The sequence below is a fragment of the Natator depressus genome, chromosome 5 (assembly GCF_965152275.1).
Source record: "Natator depressus isolate rNatDep1 chromosome 5, rNatDep2.hap1, whole genome shotgun sequence".
NCBI classification, from domain to species: Eukaryota; Metazoa; Chordata; order Testudines; family Cheloniidae; genus Natator; species Natator depressus.
This window is the reverse complement of record NC_134238.1, coordinates 106,323,238-106,342,997: the sequence shown is the minus strand read 5'-3', so window position 1 is coordinate 106,342,997 and position 19,760 is coordinate 106,323,238. Positions and strand designations below refer to the sequence as shown.

The 19,760-nt window shown below is 40.1% G+C and overlaps 1 protein-coding gene across 16 annotated transcripts in view; it reads left to right on the top strand.

Moving 5' to 3' along the window:
* The first annotated feature begins 6,957 nt into the window (after nt 1-6,957).
* Nucleotides 6,958-19,760, top strand: part of MPDZ (multiple PDZ domain crumbs cell polarity complex component) — a 130,527-nt gene continuing 117,724 nt past the window's right edge. For 10 of the 16 annotated variants that reach the window (XR_012639609.1, XM_074953386.1, XM_074953389.1 and 7 more), the window contains exons 1-3: nt 6,963-7,017; nt 18,302-18,373; nt 19,039-19,205. Coding sequence is in view for 15 of the 16 variants with exons in the window: in XM_074953386.1 (XP_074809487.1) it covers nt 18,358-18,373; nt 19,039-19,205 (183 nt within the window). In the remaining variant the exon portion in view is untranslated. Of the gene's footprint in view, nt 7,018-18,301; nt 18,374-19,038; nt 19,206-19,760 lie in introns of all 16 variants that reach the window. The other 6 variants (XM_074953398.1, XM_074953396.1, XM_074953384.1 and 3 more) reach the window with 2 other exon arrangements.

The following is a 19,760-nucleotide window of genomic DNA, read 5'->3' as shown; positions in this document are numbered from 1 at the left end:
AGTTTGTGTGGAAGGTTTTTTTATGAGAGTATCCAGTTTTGAGAGCTCATTCTTAATCTTTCCCTGTTTGCTGTAGAGGATGTTGATCAGGTGGTTCCACAGTGTCTTTGAGAGTGTGTGGCACAATCTGTCAGCATAGTCTGTGTGGTATGTAGATTGTAATGGATTCTTAAATTCTGCAGCTATTCATTGCCTGCTCTATCAACCTGGAGTCCTATTGCTGATTTTGGCTTAGAACTGGAAATCATATTTCTGATACTCCAAGGAATGGAAACTGCTTATCTAAAATGTGTGAGGGTGTCAGCATTCTGTGGCACATGTTAGTGAATGGAGAGTCAATTGACCACATGCTTTTTAGTGAAGGTATGACAAAAAGGCTATCCCAGGAAATCCAAACAAAACAGTCCACCCTCAATTTTGGAGGGAGGGGGAAGCAGGCATGGAGTGAGGTGAGAACATTTATAACTCAAAGAAGGCTGTGGTTCCATATTTATGTACTGTATGATCAATATCAGTGCTAATTGAACATCAGAAACCTTGATTTGTCAAATGTTGCCTTTTTTTGTTAAATAAGAAATTATTTGACTGACTGCTTTTGTATCACATATGGAGGTGGTGATATCCATGTGATGAACTGTAGCTATACACAGTGGACTGCTTCACCTTAGTGAACATTAAATCCATCATAAGAGTTTATTCTAAAAATAAATCAATTTGCTGGGGAAATGTCCTTGCAAATATGGTTTCCCTCCCTCGCAAATACATTTTTGGTTTAGCATGGACTCTTCTCAGCTGAATGTATCCTCCTGAGTGATGAGATGACAGAGAATGGAGACAAAGGAATACAATGTCACTTAACCACATGACACCATGTTAACACCCAGGACAACATAAAAAGCCACAGAATTGGTCAGCTCCCCTTCTTTTTCTTTTAAATCCATGGTCTCCCTAATCTAGGCACTATCCATTTTTCTACTCCAAACTTTATTAAAAAGACATCTTGTTGCTTTAAATCCTGGAACAACTGTTGTATTAATGAGTCTCCCATGTCGCATTATATCTGGACTGCATCCCTTGCAGCATTTCTAAAACATGTCTTTAAATATAGTGGTCTGCGACTGGGGTCTGTCAAATCTGTGGTCACTTTGCAGAAAGTACAACCGTTCTTAAAATAGCCTTAATCTGACGAAACCAGACTCTCCTTGTAGGTATTCTCAGTCTGAATAATCTATGATAAGGTTAATGTGCTTTGTCACTTATTTGGCTACACTATTCTACTAAGAGCCAGGCCTATGGTTTTAAACCATCATGTTTGTATGTAAATAAATGCCCTTTTAATTTGTTGTAATTTCAAATTTGTTCTGTAGTTATAAATAATTAACATACCTTTTATGAGATTTTTTGATTCTGTTCCACCTTAAGGCATACTCTACCCTTCAGGCAATGTGTAACCACCAATAGCAATAACAGCTAGAGTATGTCTCCCCTGGAGACAATCTTCCTCCCTCCCGACCCCCCAAATGCAAATCTAGGCAATACTCTTGCCAAAATATATGCTCCAATAAATCAAACTAATATTCTGTACTTGCCAGTACAATAAACCAAAAGTGGAATGAATCCTAACACCAACCTTGACAGAGTTCCTAATTTTAACTTTACATAATAACATCAAGGATGTTACCACCAGCTGCACTGCTGTCTGTTTTGCCCTCTGATTTTGAAGCATGATTTTTTTTATGCTGAAAATATAGGGGAACATTATTTTGCATTTGAATGTATGTTTCTATACTGAAAGTTGTACTATCACTGTTTTCAAACCTTTCAAAGGGCCAGGCAAGCCCTTTTTGGGGGGCAATACTCCTGTAATTTAGGAAAACTCACATGGCTTATGAAATGATTTTAGTGTTTTGGTTTTTATCTATAACATAAATAGTTATGTATTTTTATGGTTAACATTTGAACATATTTTGAGTTAATGTCCTTGATTTTGGGGAAAAAAATACAATGGCTCAAATTTATATTTTCTTCAGTACAGTTACACAAAAAGAAAAGACCTGAGAAAATACATTGTTTCATACAACAGCCAGCAAATCCTAGAAGCCTTGTGTCATCCTGTTTCTGGGGAAGGGTTGGGTCGGGGAGATATTGTTCTCGAAGGAATCTGAGTGAATCATTTTATTCTTCTGCCCTGTGTGGTAGGACCTCATCTAAAAAGGAAAAACAGAATAAACTAACTAATTACTCAACCATCAGATTGCTTATCAACAGTCTTCCTAGCCACTCCCCTAGACTGTCCCCATTTACTAATGGATCTATGTAATTTATTTCTGCATATTTTCCTTTATAAAGGCTGAAGAGAAGCCAGGCTGGTGTAACATTTTTTGTTATACTTGTACAAATTTCTAATCTAGACATGTTGAAGTGGTGTGAAGTAGATCTTGCATAACACAAACTCCTGCTACAGACAGTATACTTAACTTGTACTGTCTATAACTACACCAATTTAATATAAGCAAGGGCTAAAAGTAAGTTTTTTTTTTTTAATTTTAATAGATATAACCTGCCTAATGTATAAATCAAGAGACATGGCAAAAGCTGAATTGTAAATGTGATTTTACTTGAGAACTTAAGGAACATGCCTCACCCAATATTATGCACATTAAAAAGATTTTTAAAATAGACCACTGCACCTAAACAGTAAACTTGGAAGTTGTCATACAGTAGATATTGTTATATACCTAACATGGATAATTACCTTACATTTCCTGTAAGTCTATTGACTTCATTGTCTTTGACCGGTGGGATGTCATGGAGTGTAAACCAGACTAGAACTTGACCTTACTGAACTAATGTTTTTCCAGTAAGCACTTTAAGTCACTTTGATCTAGGTAAAAAAGCAAGCTCTAATTGATTCCCCTAGGAACACAGGAATTACCATTCTGGATCATATCTGTGGTCCACTCAGGCCAATATCCTGTCTCTAACAGATGCTGGCAGCAGCAGTGTCCGAGGAGAGTACCAGAATTCCACAGTAGGCAGACATGGGATAATCTACCCCCAACCAAAGTCTCACCCTCCAACACCATGTGTTTTTTTTTTTTTTAAACCAAAGCTGCACATTGACCAGAGCTGTTTACAATGAATTCAGATTGCTTTCCTGAGTTGATACAGTTAATTTAGACCATTATAAGGTGTCTGAGAAGTTCACATCTTTCCCTCCACTGAAAACAACATAGTATTGACCGAGTGGTGCAAGTAGGGCAGTATGCCATACCAGTTAGATATTTATAGTTGGTACTCCGTACTGGAAAGACACAGGAGGAGCAGAAAAAGGGGCTGCCAGTGTCCCCATGCCGGCAGCTCCTCCAGCATGGCTGTACCACCCCCAGCCCTTCCACACAGCTACATCTCCTGTCTGGGGTCTGTACAACAGCCCCCAAGGAGGACAGGGCTGGGGGAGGTACAACCATGCTGGAGGAGCTGCCAGTGGGGGCCACCCAGTGGCACCACATTCTGCTCGTTGCTGCTGCTCCTGGGAGAGCCCTGCAGTTCAGAAGTCTCCAGCGCAGCGGGAGGAGGACAGAGGCCCCACCCCAGTAACATGGGATGGATCATGGGGAAGCAAGGGGGAGAACATGGGGCATGAGGAGTCATGTGGGGTCATGTGAGGGGGTCACGTGCCCCTCCCCCACCTTTTAGCTGGAGTGGTGTGAAGTAGATGGTTGATATCTACCAACCACCACCTGTATCTACAGTACTGAATAAATTCTACTTGTACTACTGTATCTACCAACCACCTTTTGAAATTGGCATGCAGAGATCACTAACTGGTTCTTATGGTCACCACATTCCCAACTGTCTCCTTGTCCTAATGATCTAACCCCTATCCCCACAGCCAGTTTTTCTGTCAAGTTTAACATTCCCAGGAGTGATGTCATCAGTGTATGAAGAAGCATCAGCCTCCTTATACCAGTTAGAAGGTATGCCCTAGCTGTGGGTGGGATTCCTCCATTCCACCTGTGTGCCCTTGCAGCATGGGCCTGGCTTCCTCCACTTTCCCAACTTGTTAATTCTTTCTTTTCTGCTGAAAATTAAAAAAAAAAAAAAAACACGTCTTGTTAACCCCTAAGCTTTGCTACACAATGTACTATAGCATGTGCTACCACATCTCACATTTGCAATGAATTGATAAGGGTTCCTAACAGGAAAAACAAAATCCCTAGGCTAAGAATTAAAAACAAAAGTCTCCCTCCATCAGCTAGGCTCCTAAATAAAGTGTCCAGATTTTCTAAAGGTCTGCACGCCTAAACTTCCATTGATTTCATTTGCAATATTGTCTGAAGGATTTTGGCATTTACCTGATGAGACTAAGAGACCTAAGTCTTCTGGCCCTGCTTACCTGGGTGGTGGTACCCCTTAATTTCTGTGCAAGATCAACTGCACTCCCCAGAGCACAAGTACCATTCCCAGTTAGCAGCACCTGGGCTGCAAGTGACTCCAAATTTTCTATGTAGGTGGTGTCCCTACCCCCATTACCCCTACTGATCAGTGGAGCAGGGTAGCTACAGAGGGTGATGCATGCTGCATCCTATAAGTGATGGTACAATGGGTGTCAAAGAGCTCCAGGAAGCATTCTGCTTCACCAAGGCACAGTGCATCCTGGCCACAGGTACTCTGCAACTTTTTCACTGCCGTGATATGGAACAGTCACTAACGCACATAGTCTGCTCCTGTGTTTCTGTTCTTCTGTAAGTTATTTTATGTGAGTAATATTACAGCTAGTAATTATACAAGTAAACAAGCTGTAGTTTACTTTTTTAAATTTTGGACTGGTACAAAAAAAGTGTGTGTAAACTTCAAAATTACTGGGGAACTTATAGAAGCCCAGTAGCATACGGAACTGTCACTGTGCCAAATATAATCCTGCTATTTAATTTAAAAAGTCAGTGGACAAACCAGAACATTAATGGACGAAGAGAAACATTTACAACCTGGAAGGTTCTGTTTTGTGAGCTTAATACCATGGCTGTATTTGTAGGATCTCTGTTCAGCCATAGTCCAGTACAATCCCATTTAGCTAAAGGACAATATTTTTTACCGTATTTGAGCTGAAGAACACAATGGTGTCTTTTATTGACCTACTTGGCAATGTTTACAATTCAGTTGAGTTTTGACAAAGTAAATGAAATCAAAACAAAAACAAGCAAATCAACACCCAGTACCAGGCCCCAGTCAACTGCAACATGAGGTATTCAGCAGGGCGAGCCTGCTTTCTTTCTGGTACTAAGGATGCTATCACAACAGAGCTGCCTGAGTAAATGGAACAAGAGGTGATTTCTTGGCAATATAAAGGACAATAATGACCCTAGTGATAGTTACTAAATAAAAAAGTACATCAGATAGGAAGCAAAATGCTCAGCAAACAAAGGAAAACAAGCATTAGCATTCCTTTTTTGTGCTGAAAATAAATTTCACTGTCATTGCTCTTATTCCACTTACATATTTGTTGTATTTTATTCTAGGGATGTTTGTGTGTATATATATGTGAAGGGAACATAGTGATCTCCATCTGTGTTTTTTGGATATTATTTCAAATTCAAATAAAAGCTTGAAAAAACCCCCAAGACCTCCCCTTTCGTTTAGCCCTGCAATCCTATTTAATAACAAAAAAAAAATTCAAGTTTTTTCTCTTCTTCCCTTCTCTGTTCAAACCCTGAACAAAATATCCCTTTCCCTGAACAAACAGCAGGAAGCATGGTTCCCTTATTTACTTTGTACAGTATAATACACCTATCCCTCCCCAATTTTTTTCTCTATAAGAAAAATCTCTTCACATTTAGTCAATTTTAGAAGGGAAAACAGTAACAAGAAAACTGTAGCATACAAGTTGGGGAGGGGTCATTTATGCAGTCTTTCCTGAATTAATAAAAGTGTTGCCTGAGTAAGACATACAAGATTAGGCCCAAATGTACTAGTGGTAAAACCTATTTGATGGTGGAACAGTTTCTCAGAGGAAGTAGGGGAAACAATCACTCTGGCACTATTTTTTTTTCCAATTTCCTTTATACATTTCACTTGGTATAGTCACTTGCAAAAAAAATAGGAAAAGGTGACTGCAAAACCACAGTAACTGTCAGGAGAGGAGGCAGCTCAGGCTGAGACAAATAACTTCTAAAAAAATGATTGGATTGCAAGTTGATGTCCCTTTAAAATTAGAGTGGAACGAGAACTAGCTAAATGGCTATAGGGAATAACGCTTAAAAGCTGTGTGAGGCCAGACCAGCTTGAACCGAGTTTTCAAAAGGCCACTAAAGCCCCAATCCTGCGCAAAAGCGTGTGCATTACTTTCCTGATTAGAGTAGTCCTGTGTGTTTGCGGGATCGGGGCCTGAATTTGCAACCTCCAGCGGGACGGCACTATGCAGCACTCTGCGTGTTGTCTCCACAAACTGCACATGTGAGGTACCGGTGTGTGTGTGTAAGTGTAATGTGTTCCAGGAGCCATCGCCCCCCGAAGACACGCTTGTGGGCATGCGAATGCGGAGGCCGCCACTTTGCAAATGTGCTCCTGAGCAGAGCAGCTCCGCGGCCCTCCGGCATCTTCCCTCATAGCAGGCAGGGCGCAGGGCAGACGCGGCACAAGGAGGGCGAGGGCAGCAAGTGGGGGCCCCCCTCCTGTTGCTGGCTGCTGTTGTCATGGTTGCTTCTTTGCAGCCGGTTCCTACTCCCACTTCTGCGGGGCTCGGCTTAAGAACGTCTGGTCGCTGGGAGGGAGAGGGAAGGGGGAGGGGGCGGCTCGCCGTCTAGCGGCCTGATGGTTGGGCAGGATTAAGTTTCATGGTAGCCTCTGCGTGTTTATCCTGCACCTCCTCTCAGGGCCGTTACTTGGGGGGCGGGGGGCAGGAAGGTCTGCAGAGCCAGCAGACGAGGGCTGCAAGTGGTCTTCTCCCCCCCCCCCGTCACCCCACTCCCTCCCATCCCCCGGCTCGGCTGCGGGGTGCCTGGAGCAGCAAGCCGGGTAAGCTGAGCGCGGCGGGGCGGGGCGGCGGCGAGCCCGGGGGGTGCCCCGGAGGGTAGCGCTCGCTCCGCCCGGGGAACGTTCGGTGGGCGCCGAGGGAGAGGCGCCTGGGTGTCTTTGCTCCGGGGGGGGGGGCTCTGCCTTTGTCTCCCCCCCGCCCCCGGCTGCCCCTTTCGGTGTAACTGTAAAAGGATGCGGAGGGTGGGGAGGGGTTCGGGCATGTTCCCCTCTCACCCCAAAGAAGGGATTTAGCCATAACACCCTCCCCCCCTTAAAGTTTCCTGTGGGGGGGGGGCGCTGGGGTTGTGCCCCCCGGGTGTTGCTAGGAGGAGGGGAGGGCGCCACAAGGCCTTGCGCCGAACAGGGGAAGCCGCTGCTGGTGGGCTGAGCCTGTTGCTTCTTTCTTGGGCTTTCGGGCGGGTGGCTGGCGTGCAGCGCCCGTGCGAGGCTGCCGCCGCGGGCCACGCTGGCCGGCTGGCGCTTGCTAGACCCGGGGCTGCCGGAAAGCGCGGGGGAGGAGCGGGGAGAACTGGGGAAAGATGCTCTACCGCGAATGTTTACTCGGCTTGGCTCTTAAGGGCGCGTCCCTGGAGGCGGCGAAGGGATACTGGTCACTGCTGCTCCATCGCCGGCCTGGGCCAGGAGAGATCCTGCTGTAAACAAAAAGCCACGTCTCCGCCGGGTATCGCAAGTAGCTTCTGGCGTGGACATTTTGTAACCCCCCGAGCGGACCGGAGCCCCCCCCCTCTCCACCCAGCTCGCCTCGTGGGCTAGGCACGCACAAACCCTGTTTTTATTTTGGTATTTTGCAAACGATCTTGTGTTACTCAGCTCTCCCCGCCTCCCCCATGCTCCCTCATTCAACAGGATAAAGTCTGAGCTCCAATTTAAGCGTGTCAATGAACATATTGCACTCCTAAATTCCTGGAGTAGACAGAAAGGTGAGAATGCAGGTTATGAGGAGCATCCCCCATCCACACCATCAGTCCTACAGAATTTGCACGGTGCTCTTGGTCTGCTGGGAAGAAGAACTGCACGTGTGGTGAATCTGAAAAACCTTTTGCTTTGAGTTGTAGTGAGTGGATGAACCTAGGAATGCACAAATCCTTCCCCAAATTCTTGTGATTATTTGTCTTTGAACCACTTGGCTAAAAAAGAAAACCCTTCTCCACCCCATATTCCCCAGATTAGTGTCTGCAGGCAGAATGTTTGTATGAGAGACTCCATAAAAGCTGAAGCCGAAGAACTTGATGGAGCTGCAAATAAGAATGCAAAGCTATTTGTAGCCTATCTTGTGATAAATAAACTACATTTGGTGTTGGGAAATCGTGATGACTCTGTGTTCACAATTTCACTGCAATTTCAGGAATTCTGATCTTGAAAAAATATTTCTTTGAATCAACATATTTAGACATTTTTCTAGCAGAGTACAAACAAGGGCCAGTTTCTGCCCACAGGTAGTCATGTTTGCCCTGTGGGAATTGTGCAAGGTATCAGAGGATAGAATTTGGCCTTGTGTCTGGATAACTTTATTTTATTTATTATGTTTACTTAGGTTTATATGCTTTTAAACACTTGAGAAGATTAAACTGATTACATAGGTGTGGCATAAGCTATAATACTTTTTGAGGGAAAGGTAACGTTGTTTGCACTCTGTTTCATATTTACATTTCAGGAGATGGACGCATTAGTTTCTGACTGGTGTTGTGATGTATTTACCCTCCAGTTTTAAAAATGGTACCTCATACAGCACTAGTTTGTTTGCCTGCTGCCAGTTGAAAAGAAAATGTTAGTTTTGCTGGAATTTCTTATAAAGTAAGAGGAATGTGAGAGAGAAGAATAGCAACCCCTTCCGTGAAGTTTTGCTTGAGCACCGATTGCTAATTAGGGTCCATTATTATTATTTATTTGTATTACCTGGGGTCCTTAGTCATGGACCAGGACCCCAAGTTGCTAGATGCTGTACAAAGAGAATAAAAAGACAACCCCTGCCCTGGAGATATTACAGTCTAAGTAGTATCTGTAAGGGTCCAATCCTGCTCCCACTGAAATCAGCGTTAAAATGTCCATTGATATAATTTTTAGCAGGACAAGACCCATTGCATTACTATAAAAGCGGCAAAGAGTCCTGTGGCACTTTATAGACTAACAATGGTATTGGAGTATAAACTTTCGTGGGTGAATACCCACTTTACTCACTTCTCAGATGGACAACTTGTGGCCGGGGGGGGGGGGGGGGGAGGGGGAATCAAAACTAAAAAAGAAAAAGTGGGGGAATGTTACTTTAGAATAATGATTTGCTTTACATTTGAAAACGAGAATGGGTACAAGAGAAAAAGTAACGTAGTTTTTAAATATTTAATTAAACAAATACTGTATTTTAGAAAATGAGCTTCCACTTCCTATTTAGCTTCAACATTAATGTATTTGTCATTAAATGTCTGAGTTTGCATATTATATGTCCTGAAAACTTTCCTGATTAGCCGACAATTTATGTGAAGGGAAATGGGGGGGAAAAAAGTCAGTCACTTAAGAGAAAAAAACATTTGTTAGCAAGATAGAGAAAACGATGCAATTTGTAGTGTTTTAGTTTAATGTGCCTAAGAAAATAAAATTATGAAATAATTCAAACTGTACAGACATATTCTGTTAGAGTTAAAATATATTTATTTGGAGAATTAGATATCCAGTGTGTGTGACTGTCATTTTTATTTTACAGCTGTCTGGGATAGTTGATGTTAAGTTGCTATAGCTGCCATGCTTATTTTTGTATGGAAGAATGGTTCAAAATGCATACTAGAGTAATTATATAATGAAAGTGACTAATTTATATGATAGCCCAGGCATGGTCAGATAATAAATACCATAGAAAGATATTTTCAAAGAGTTTACTTCTTTTCTTTCAGCATCCCAGCTTTATTTAGAGAGAGGAAAAAATGCACCTACAGCTACCTACCTACTTTGGTCTTCCTACATGGATTTTTTCCCTTGCTGATTATCCATTTTGGTACCGTGCTAATGCTTTTCCTTTTTGCTAGCAGAGAAATGTGCCTATAATCAGTTACTTATGTCACTGGCTTTTATGATATGCTCCCAGAACCTTACACTCCAGCCTACTATTGAGAAGATTTTTGTCTGAATACATTTTTCCTCCTTTGGTATAAAATCTGCCCTAGGCCATCTAATTGATATCAGCATGAGGAAACAAGAAAAAGCTTTGCTTTAATGCTAGTACATGCCCCTTATTTTTTTTTTCTGGTTTTGTGTTTCTTTGAAATCCACAGAACACAGTTCAATGAAACTTTTTACAGCTTATCAATTTATAGACCAGTTTCAATATTTTGTTGTAGAATAAATCTCCTCACACACAGGCCACATTTTAATAATCAGATTTAAAACCATCTGAAGGCTTTCAGGATCATCCAGTCCATGCTCCAAAAAAGTAAAATACAAAATACAGTTGTTACCCAATAGATTATGATTTCTGTGAAATTCACAAGAGTTCAATAAATCAGCTGCTTAAGTGACTTTTACGAGCATCCTACTGAGGTACGTGAAGTCAGCAGGCTACCATGTTTAATGAATATGACCTCATTAATTTAATATTCATAGCAATGATATTTTTATTTCACTCACTGGGACTCCTTCCCAGATCATATAGTAATATTTAATTTTGTTCCTTTTGTACATGTCTATACATTTATGTGTAAATATGTGCCCTCCACTATCTTGGAAAGAAGATTTGGGGCTCTTTTGGCTGGTAGTTGAGAAATAAGTGGCCCAAAAAGAATTAAGGTGCTAAGTTGGTGGAATTCTCATTGTTATTTGGAGCAGGTCTTTCCATTAAAAACATTAGCATAGTCAGAGGAAACCTGTTACATATTCTAATATGGCATTGGAAAAATATGCTGAATTTAATAGTCTTTTAGTACAGAAAACATTGTTTTATATTTTCATGTCCTTCAGTTGTAAGAAAAACACTGAATCTTTGAGAGACCTTTTTTTGAACTATTGCTTACTGTGCTGGGAACTATTTAATGTCCTGTAAAATATGTAGATGTTTTAGGAGTCCTAGAGGAAATGGTTCAATTTATAAATGTTTAAGAGTGTAAACATGTTTGGATTTGAAATACTAATGACCAAAGTATATTTGTTGAAAAGCTTTCCTTGTTTTACATCTTGTGGTTAGCTTTATAATTGGTTGAAGTGACACAGATATGTACTGTAATTCCATCCATGTAATATAAGTTTGCATTTCATATAGATGCTATTTTTAAAAAGTAGTTTACCAAAATATAATGTAATTTCCTTATGAAAAATTCAGTTCGCCTAATAGATTTCCATTTTATAATACTGCTTGCAGTTAATAGTAGTTAAAATAATTCTGAATAAATGGAATCAGGTGCATTTGTCAGTAGGGAAAAAAAAACAACCTTAAATGTGTTTAAAATTTTGAATCACACTAAAAATATACTTAATTAAAAATTACGTGTTAGTAAATAGAGTACTTGAATGTTCTTGTGTCTTATCACAGAACAGATAACTTTTTCATACAGTGTTGTGGTAAGTTCCAGTTAAACAGCAGTATGATTTATACGAAAGCGTTAACAAAATAAAACTTATAAAAATAAACTAAATAAAACTAGAAGCTAATTTAAATATTAACATTATTTTTCATCCATCCCTCAAAAATATTTAACATGACTTTTAGCAAAAGTAAAACATTTTTTTATTCACTGTCATAATTAATATATGCTCAATGCATTCTCTTTTATTTTGTGCATCTTTTTTCATCTTGGTTCATACAAAATTCTGCTAAATTTGCAGAGATTGGGAATAAAGCTTTTCATATTGAATTATTTACAGTCTTAATATGATCTACAGTGGTTTGTGAACTGTCAATTTTTTAAATACTTAATTGCTTTTTTACTTTAAGGGTCTCAAAATCCTCTTTTATTGGTGTAACTTTTAAAATTTAGATTTCAGGCTTTTTGGGCCTGTCAGTTACATACTTTAGTCAAGGGAAATATGCTTGGTTCATGAACTGTGTAGACAGTGCAAATTGCTTTTGCTTATATTAAATCCTCAGTGCAAATTGCTTTTGCTTGTATTAAATCAGTCCTCCTCCCATCATGCAGAAGGGTGTGCTCTAGACTCTACTGGCTGAGGGAACACGTGGTTAATCTCAATCTGGAACATGGATGTCCTGTCAGTAAAGCTCCTTTCTTGTGCCTTCCCCTCTTTATATCGCTCCTATGTTTCTTCTTACCTCCCTTGTCTCTGCTCTTCCCCATTTACCCGTTGCCATTCCCAAGTCGCTCCAAGCACCACCAGCAGAAGGTTGTGATTTGTGCATAGCGTTTACTGAGCACAGTAAAAGTAAAGCAGTCCGTGCAATTCTTGTTTGTTTCACTCAACTTTTGTAGGCACTCCTAGAAAAGCACTTCAGGCAGTTGCATAGCCATGATTCTCCATGGAGGTGAAAGTAAGAATATAGCAGGGTTCTGTGGGAAAAGTGGGATTTTCTTTATCCTGTGCCCAAATTAACCTACCTATATACCTTAGAAACAAAGTAACATGATCAAAGCAAAACAACATTTGTATGCCTTGTGGGAGCCCAGAGTTCAATGTTTGCCTCCCCCTCTGGGGTTGCAGCCAGTGGTGGTAGTGAGGCTAGGTGACAACAAGCTTACCTTTGGAGATTGCAAGCTGTAGTGGCAGGGAGACTTGGCAGTAGATAGTAGCGTCCCCTACTTGTGGGTTGCAGTTTTGCTCAGTGCCACTGACGACGACCACAGGATGGCAGCCAGACAACAGGGGCGGGGAGGAGGACAGGATGAAAAAAGGCGTGCTAAGCAGGCCAAATTCAAGTGTAAATGTAGATTGAACATTTGGAAATGTTGGCCTTAGTATATATAAAATGTGTGTCCTGAATATTCTTTTTGTTTAATTGAAGCAGATTTCTGTTTAGTCTCTAAGCCTTATAGCCAACATTTGGGCCTGGATATCCGTCTTAATACAGGCATTTCTGCTCTATTCTGAAAAAGCTACCAGTACAGTAATGGCTGTAGGATAAAGCCTATTACAGTGCTTTCTATCTTCGGCATTGCGTGTTTGCTAATCCAGCGCTATAAGCATTAGTTTCCAAGGTATTTATCTTAAAAAGGATTTGTGAAATACTGGATAGAGTACCAATCAATGAAGCAGGATGAAGCGCTCTCTTGGAAATTATATAATCAAACATAAAAGAACTCATTAGATGTGGGCCAGTTTTTCTTTTTGGTGAAGCTTTTGATGGTTGCGTTAAATGGTTTCACTGCTGTAATTAAAGGGGTACTGTCAACATAAAACTCACGGCTAGATTCAAGAAGGCCCTACTCCTGCGCCCGTTGATGTCAGTGGTGCAGGATCAGGCACTAAGCGTTCAAAGCTGCAACATGCTGAACACTTCTTGCCAATCACTCTGCAGAATTTGCCCTAAAGTTGAAATAAGGAGGTGTAAATTACATTCTCCTGGTCCAACAAAGGAGGATTCGACCCAGAGGAGAGCAAGTGCATTGCTGCTGCTGCCTCCCTTTGAGATTATTCTAGGGGGACCGGCTTTAACGTCTATGTCTAGGATGTTGGAGGTAACCTCTCTAGGAGATTGGTGGATGGGAGGCCCTGAATTTGCCCTCACCAAGCCTCTTTCTAGCCAGTATCACCTACATTTTGTTGCTGTTTTGGTCCCGTGTTGTCCTTCCCCAGCAGAAGGGAAAAGGTGCTGCCACTTTTGCCACCTCCGTGTCCTTCCAGTAGCCTGTGCCATCATAAACCCTGGTGTGAATTTAACCTCATATTTAAATAATCCTGATGATTATCATTGCCTCTGCTGCTTTAGTGATAACTGAATGATTATTAAATCATTGCTTAAATTATAACTTAAAATGGTGAGTGTCCATTTCACTTTTTATTGGCTTGTACAATGATAACAGAGGGCAGTTTCACTTCTCTTTCCAGTTATTGAGGGAATCTAGACTAATGCCTAATTTTGTTGTCTTATCACCATCACCAACCCATGACTGCTGTTTTTTCTGCAATGCTCTAAATTTTTTTACCTCATCCTCCCATTCACCCCACCCCGTTTATTTGTTTTGTCCACCTTTTCTGTCACATCAGACAGTAAGCTCCCTGGGGCAGGGGTTGTCCACTGATTAATCTCTTCAGTGCCTAGCATAGTGGGGCCCTGACCCTTGATTAGGGCTTATAAGTGTTAGCCTAATAAAAAAGACAATAACATTAAATACTGCAGGCTCCAGTGGTGGAGATTATAAGGCCAGGATTTTTCTAAAGCATTTCTACTCAGCATTGGCTTAACTCTGCTCCCCATGAAATCAGAGGGAGTCTTATCATTGGCTGAAGTGGGAGCACTGAAAGCTTTTAAACATTTCACCTGAAAGATCTTGTTGTTTGATAATTTAGCAATCAGACATAGATAACATAATTGTATAACACCCCAAAACCTTCCTTATTAATCCAGCCAACAATAACACACAAATGACCTGTTAACATTACAGCAACAGGTGTCCAATTAACATTGCTATGGTTCTGCATATTAGCATCGGCAATACTGATGAAGCTAGTGCATAGAGTAGTTGTTAGAAATGGTGACTTCAGCTCGGCAGAAACAGAGTAGTAGAATCTATGTGAAGTTAAGATAGTAAACTCTTAGGGGCAGGGACTGTGTTTTAATCAGATATGTCTATAAAAAAGCTGGATTGGCACCTCTAGGTGCTACTTTAATACAAATAACTAATCAGAGTAGCCATATTGAAAATGAGAAAATAAAAAAGAACATGCACCTTATTTTCAATCTTCTAAGAGTGTAATACAAACAATACACTGAATCCTGCCCTCAAATATACAGTTGTAAATTCAGCTATGCCTCCATATCTGAAGGTAGAATTTGTCCCAATGGGCAGAGAGTAAAATACCGGAAAACTATTAAAATAAGACTTTTTTTTTTTTAACGAGCCAAGAGCTTTTGTTGTAACTGCTCATGGTGTTTGTGTGGTTAAATACAGAGCTCGGCCAAGGCATAGTAGCAAAAGCTGTTATGATTGAGAAGCTACTGATTGCTCTGCTTCAGTCCTGGTCAGATTACTGACATAACCAACCAACAAAAGAACACAGTAGGCTTTTATTTCACTGTTGGGATCAGTTAATGAGAGACCCTTAATGAAATATAGAAATACCAAATTAAAGTAAATAATTGGTTTGCTGACGAAGTGACCACTATATAGCAAGTATCCAGAACTTAAAGGATCATATAAACAGCAAACTCTAAAAGAGACTATAGTATGACAGAACATAACAATATACTAATGAGACAAAGTATCTGGAACCTAACATTTTAAATTTTATCTCACCTACCTGCCCCCCCCCCCCAATAAATAAAACCCAGACAAGCTCCTCATCTTGTGTGTATCAGCTTCACATATCAATACATCTATAAAGAACAATCTGCTTCTCATCCATTAACATACTCATCTTTCAACATGCACAATTACAGGACTGTTCCCATACCAGTTCCTCCACCTCTCACTCATCAATACTTTTTGTTCTATCTGGAAGAGAATTCACTCACAGGAGGGTCACCTTAATTTAGGCAGAATTTATTGGAGAGCTGATATAAGAGCTCCTGGCAAGTGGAGTCATTCTGACCAACCTTAAATGTTCATGGACTGTTCTAGTGTACAGCAGCTTTAGGATTGTGGACACCTTTTCGTGTCCCTCCTGAGCTAGGCTATGTTCTCTTTTGCTGCACATGAGGAATGGGGACTTACTCCCTACTTGTTTTCAAAATGGGGCTTGGCTGGGCTTGAGGGAAACATAATTGGTATGAATGGATTACAATGGCGAGAGAACTGCAGACTTGTCCATCAAATTACAGAAACCTCTCTACGCCCAAATACGTGCTTTGAATAAAGGATTTGATTTGATAAATTTAGGTATTTGCGTATCTGGCAAGAAAGGTAACTGGACAGACTGATTTGGGGAAGCCAGTTCCTCTTCAATATTTAAAACCACCTAATCTATCCACTCTCTTATAAAATGTAGCTATATGCAATATTATGGAAGTTGATCCATGGAAACCATGGCCTCCTTCAGTTTTAGACTTCTTGAGATCTGATAGGCATGTATGGGCATCGGCTCTGCCAGATGAAATGAGAGAACAAATTCAATAGTGCGTGTAGTGTCCGTTACTGCTCTGTGTGTCAGTGTAGTGTGGGTCATGAAATAAGGTTACTTTTCATTCAGTCACTTGGAGAATCTGAATTCCAAGCTTGATCTGAAGTGATAAATTGTCATGAAAAAGACAATTCTACTAACTGTGAATCATTGAAAGCATCCAAAAATAAAATGGTGTGAAATGTTAAGACTTGTTGGAACTAAAGAGATGTTTACACTTAAACTGTATTTAAACCCACTAGATTTTGGGTTTCTCTACTAACTCAAAACACAGTCCAGGTTTATCAGCCACTTTCCATTGTTCATGACTTGTTCAAATGAATCTGGGCAGGTAGAGCTTTTCTCGGTTTCTATGTAGGGAGGGATTCCCCTTACATTCTTATTCTTTCCAAACTGCATAATTAATTGCCCTGTGGGGTTGTTCTCCTGTTCCTGCCCCCATGCCTTCATCTGTGCCCCACCACATAGAATTCTTAAATGACCAGGTTCACCATGTCTCCCACCTCTCTGGTCTCCTTGACAATACTCTTCTTCTAAACACCTATAGACCACGGTTCTTTACACATTGATGTGTTAACCAAATTTAAGTTAGGATACAATATATTGCATATATATCACATAGGAACATAATATTGTTACAGATACGGAGGTAATATCCATGTGATAGATACATTTTATCATGTACTTGCCCGCACTCTGCCCACTAATTCACCTTCCCAGCACCCAAATGCTCCAAACTTTTCAGCAACTTCAGAAACGCACCATAATTAAATGAAAATATCGAAAAAATGTTTCCTCCACATATGGAATTCCTCCCCTCTCTCCACCCAAATCTCTGCTGCAAATAAAATTGCATCTGTCTGAGAGTCAAGATGGCAAAATTCAATCCTGGACCAGTGATGGATTTAAAATCCAATGTCTCTTGGTACTGTAGAGCTTGAGATGGGAATTATCCTATTCTAGTCCTGCAGGGCTGCAAGGTATTACATTTTAAACATAGCTTTTCTATTTTTAAAAAAATCTATGTAAGGTAATTTTATGAATTTTCTGTGGCTCCTTCTGAGATCTTGTACAGTTGGCTTCATGGTAAGTGAAGCTCCTGACTTTTCAGGTGGATGGATTTAAAAAAAAAAATAGACCCAATAATAATTTTAAAATCTTTGTAAAACGTTTGTAAAATAGTCTGTAAGTGTATCACATAAACAAAAGACGTGCTGGTATAATGTTGGATAAAGGTTTTAATGGAAGTAATTTTGGATGACATGCATAGCTTACATGTGGCTTCACTACTCCATGAGTAATTGAGACATCTCAAACTTGTGCTGATAAAGACGTTTACACCAGCATGTATTCAGTGTAAGCACACAACAATCATGGAACTAACAAGATACATCCTAGTCTTTACCTTTCCATCCCTTTGGTTTTTTTGTTCTATCCTGTCTTCCATCCTTTGTTTGTACATTGTCAGTTTAGATTGTAACCTCTTGATTATGAAGTGCTATCAGATTTTTGATGCTGTGTAAATAATAAATAAAGATACTGATTGCATATATTCCTTTGAAACTCATAGTTTTGCTTTGTTTTGATGCAAAACCATGGATTCTGACAGTTGGAACTCAAAACTTCAAAACATAAATTGTGCATGTAACATGTGGAAATTGATATTGCAGGAAGTATGTCACGTGCTCAAGCAAACAAAGCCATCAAGTTTTGTACAGTGTCACTTGGAAACTCATTCGGAAACTACTCTGAAACTTGGAAACTAATTTTACAACGTCTGGTTAAAATAGTAAACTACACCTTGCACATCAGTAGGCAAGAACACCATTGTTATGGAAATTTAGAAACATTATGAATGCTCCTAAAAAACTAGTTTCCATTCTTAATTTTCAGGTTCAAAAGTGACTTTCAGAATATAATCAGCTGCTAGCTTATTTTAATCGTTGAAAGAGTGGTTGTGTTGATTGTTTTTCAAGAACTTCAGTGTTTTAAGATTTGATTCTTAAAATTCTCTTAATGTGATCACTTTCTTTTCTACTTCTGTTATTTTTAGGGAAGTATATTAGCTGCCATTTCCAATTTTGGGATAGAAACTGAGCAGTGGAAAACATGCTGGAAGCAATAGGTGAGGTTTTATGTTTGTGGCCAAACTAGGTTTATACGAAAGATGTGGACTTAAGACATTACTGTATAAGATAATTGAGCTACATTGTGACAAACATAGCTACTGTACATAGAAATATCGGATGTGTTTGGATTCTTGGGTTCATGCATGTATTTTGAAGTGCACATCATTTTCTAGGTTATGTACGTTATTCCTGATGATCTATCTCTTATTGTCTGTTTCAGTTTTATTTTTTCATATTTAATAATAGAGCTAGATGGAAAATTGTGTAAATCTTTTGTGAAAATTAAAAACAAACAAACCACAATATCTCTACTTACTGGTGTTCGTGTTACAACAGTCGATTGAAAGCTCACTAGCTGTGATTCCTGCACCTGAGTTTACATGAACAATTTTTCACATATAGGACTTAATTCTGCCACTACTATTGGCTTCTGCCCGTCCATTGATGTCCATGGGAATTGCACCCACGCAATTGAGGGCAGAATCGGTCTTTTTTAAATTGTTTTTTGATGTTCAATATTTTTCACTTAATGTTAAAATTTGTAAAATATCACCCATCTCTAGTTTTAGCTGGTAGGAAAGGGATGTTGTTTATATAGTCTTTGCTAGCTGCATGTGAGCTTTTGTAAGCTACTGCTGACTGGTAATGAATATCACTGCAGATACACATCGGGCCCTGCGGGCAGTGGAGCGCCTGCAGGCGAAACTGCGGGAACGAGGTGACTTAGCAAATGAGGAGAAGTTGAGCTTGCTAAAATCAGTGCTTCAGAGCCCTCTCTTCAACCAGATCCTGAACCTTCAGACGTCTGTCCACCAGTTGAGAGATCAGGTAGGACTGTAGTATCTTGGGGAGAAGAGAAAAGATAAAATGTAGTAAAAGCTTATGTTTATCTGATTGCGGCGTGTGATAAATTAACAAAACGCGTGTTGAACAGTAAAATTAAATAACTAAAACTGAAGGACTGATCCAAAGCCCATTAAAATCAATGGAAAGACTCCCACTGACTTCAGAAGACTTTAGCTCAAGTACTAAAGCTCATGTATATGTATAGCTTTTTCTAGCTGTTTGCCTGTAGCTTATTGCTGTGTACTGTAGGAAAATGATGACAACATGTGGAAAGTTGTTGGAAGGCTGACTTCTACCAGCACTCAAAAAAGAAGGAAAAGGATACACTCATGATAAATTACTATAGCATTAGGGACAGATGGTTCGCTGCAATAGCACCATTTCCTTCCATGGAACTACCCCGATTTACATCAGATGAGAATCTGGGGGTTTATATCCATCAATGGGCATGCACTCTTCGTGTGATTTATCATACTTGTAGGCAAGAATACCATATTGTTTAAACATGGGTTTGCATATAGAAATCAAATCTGAGGA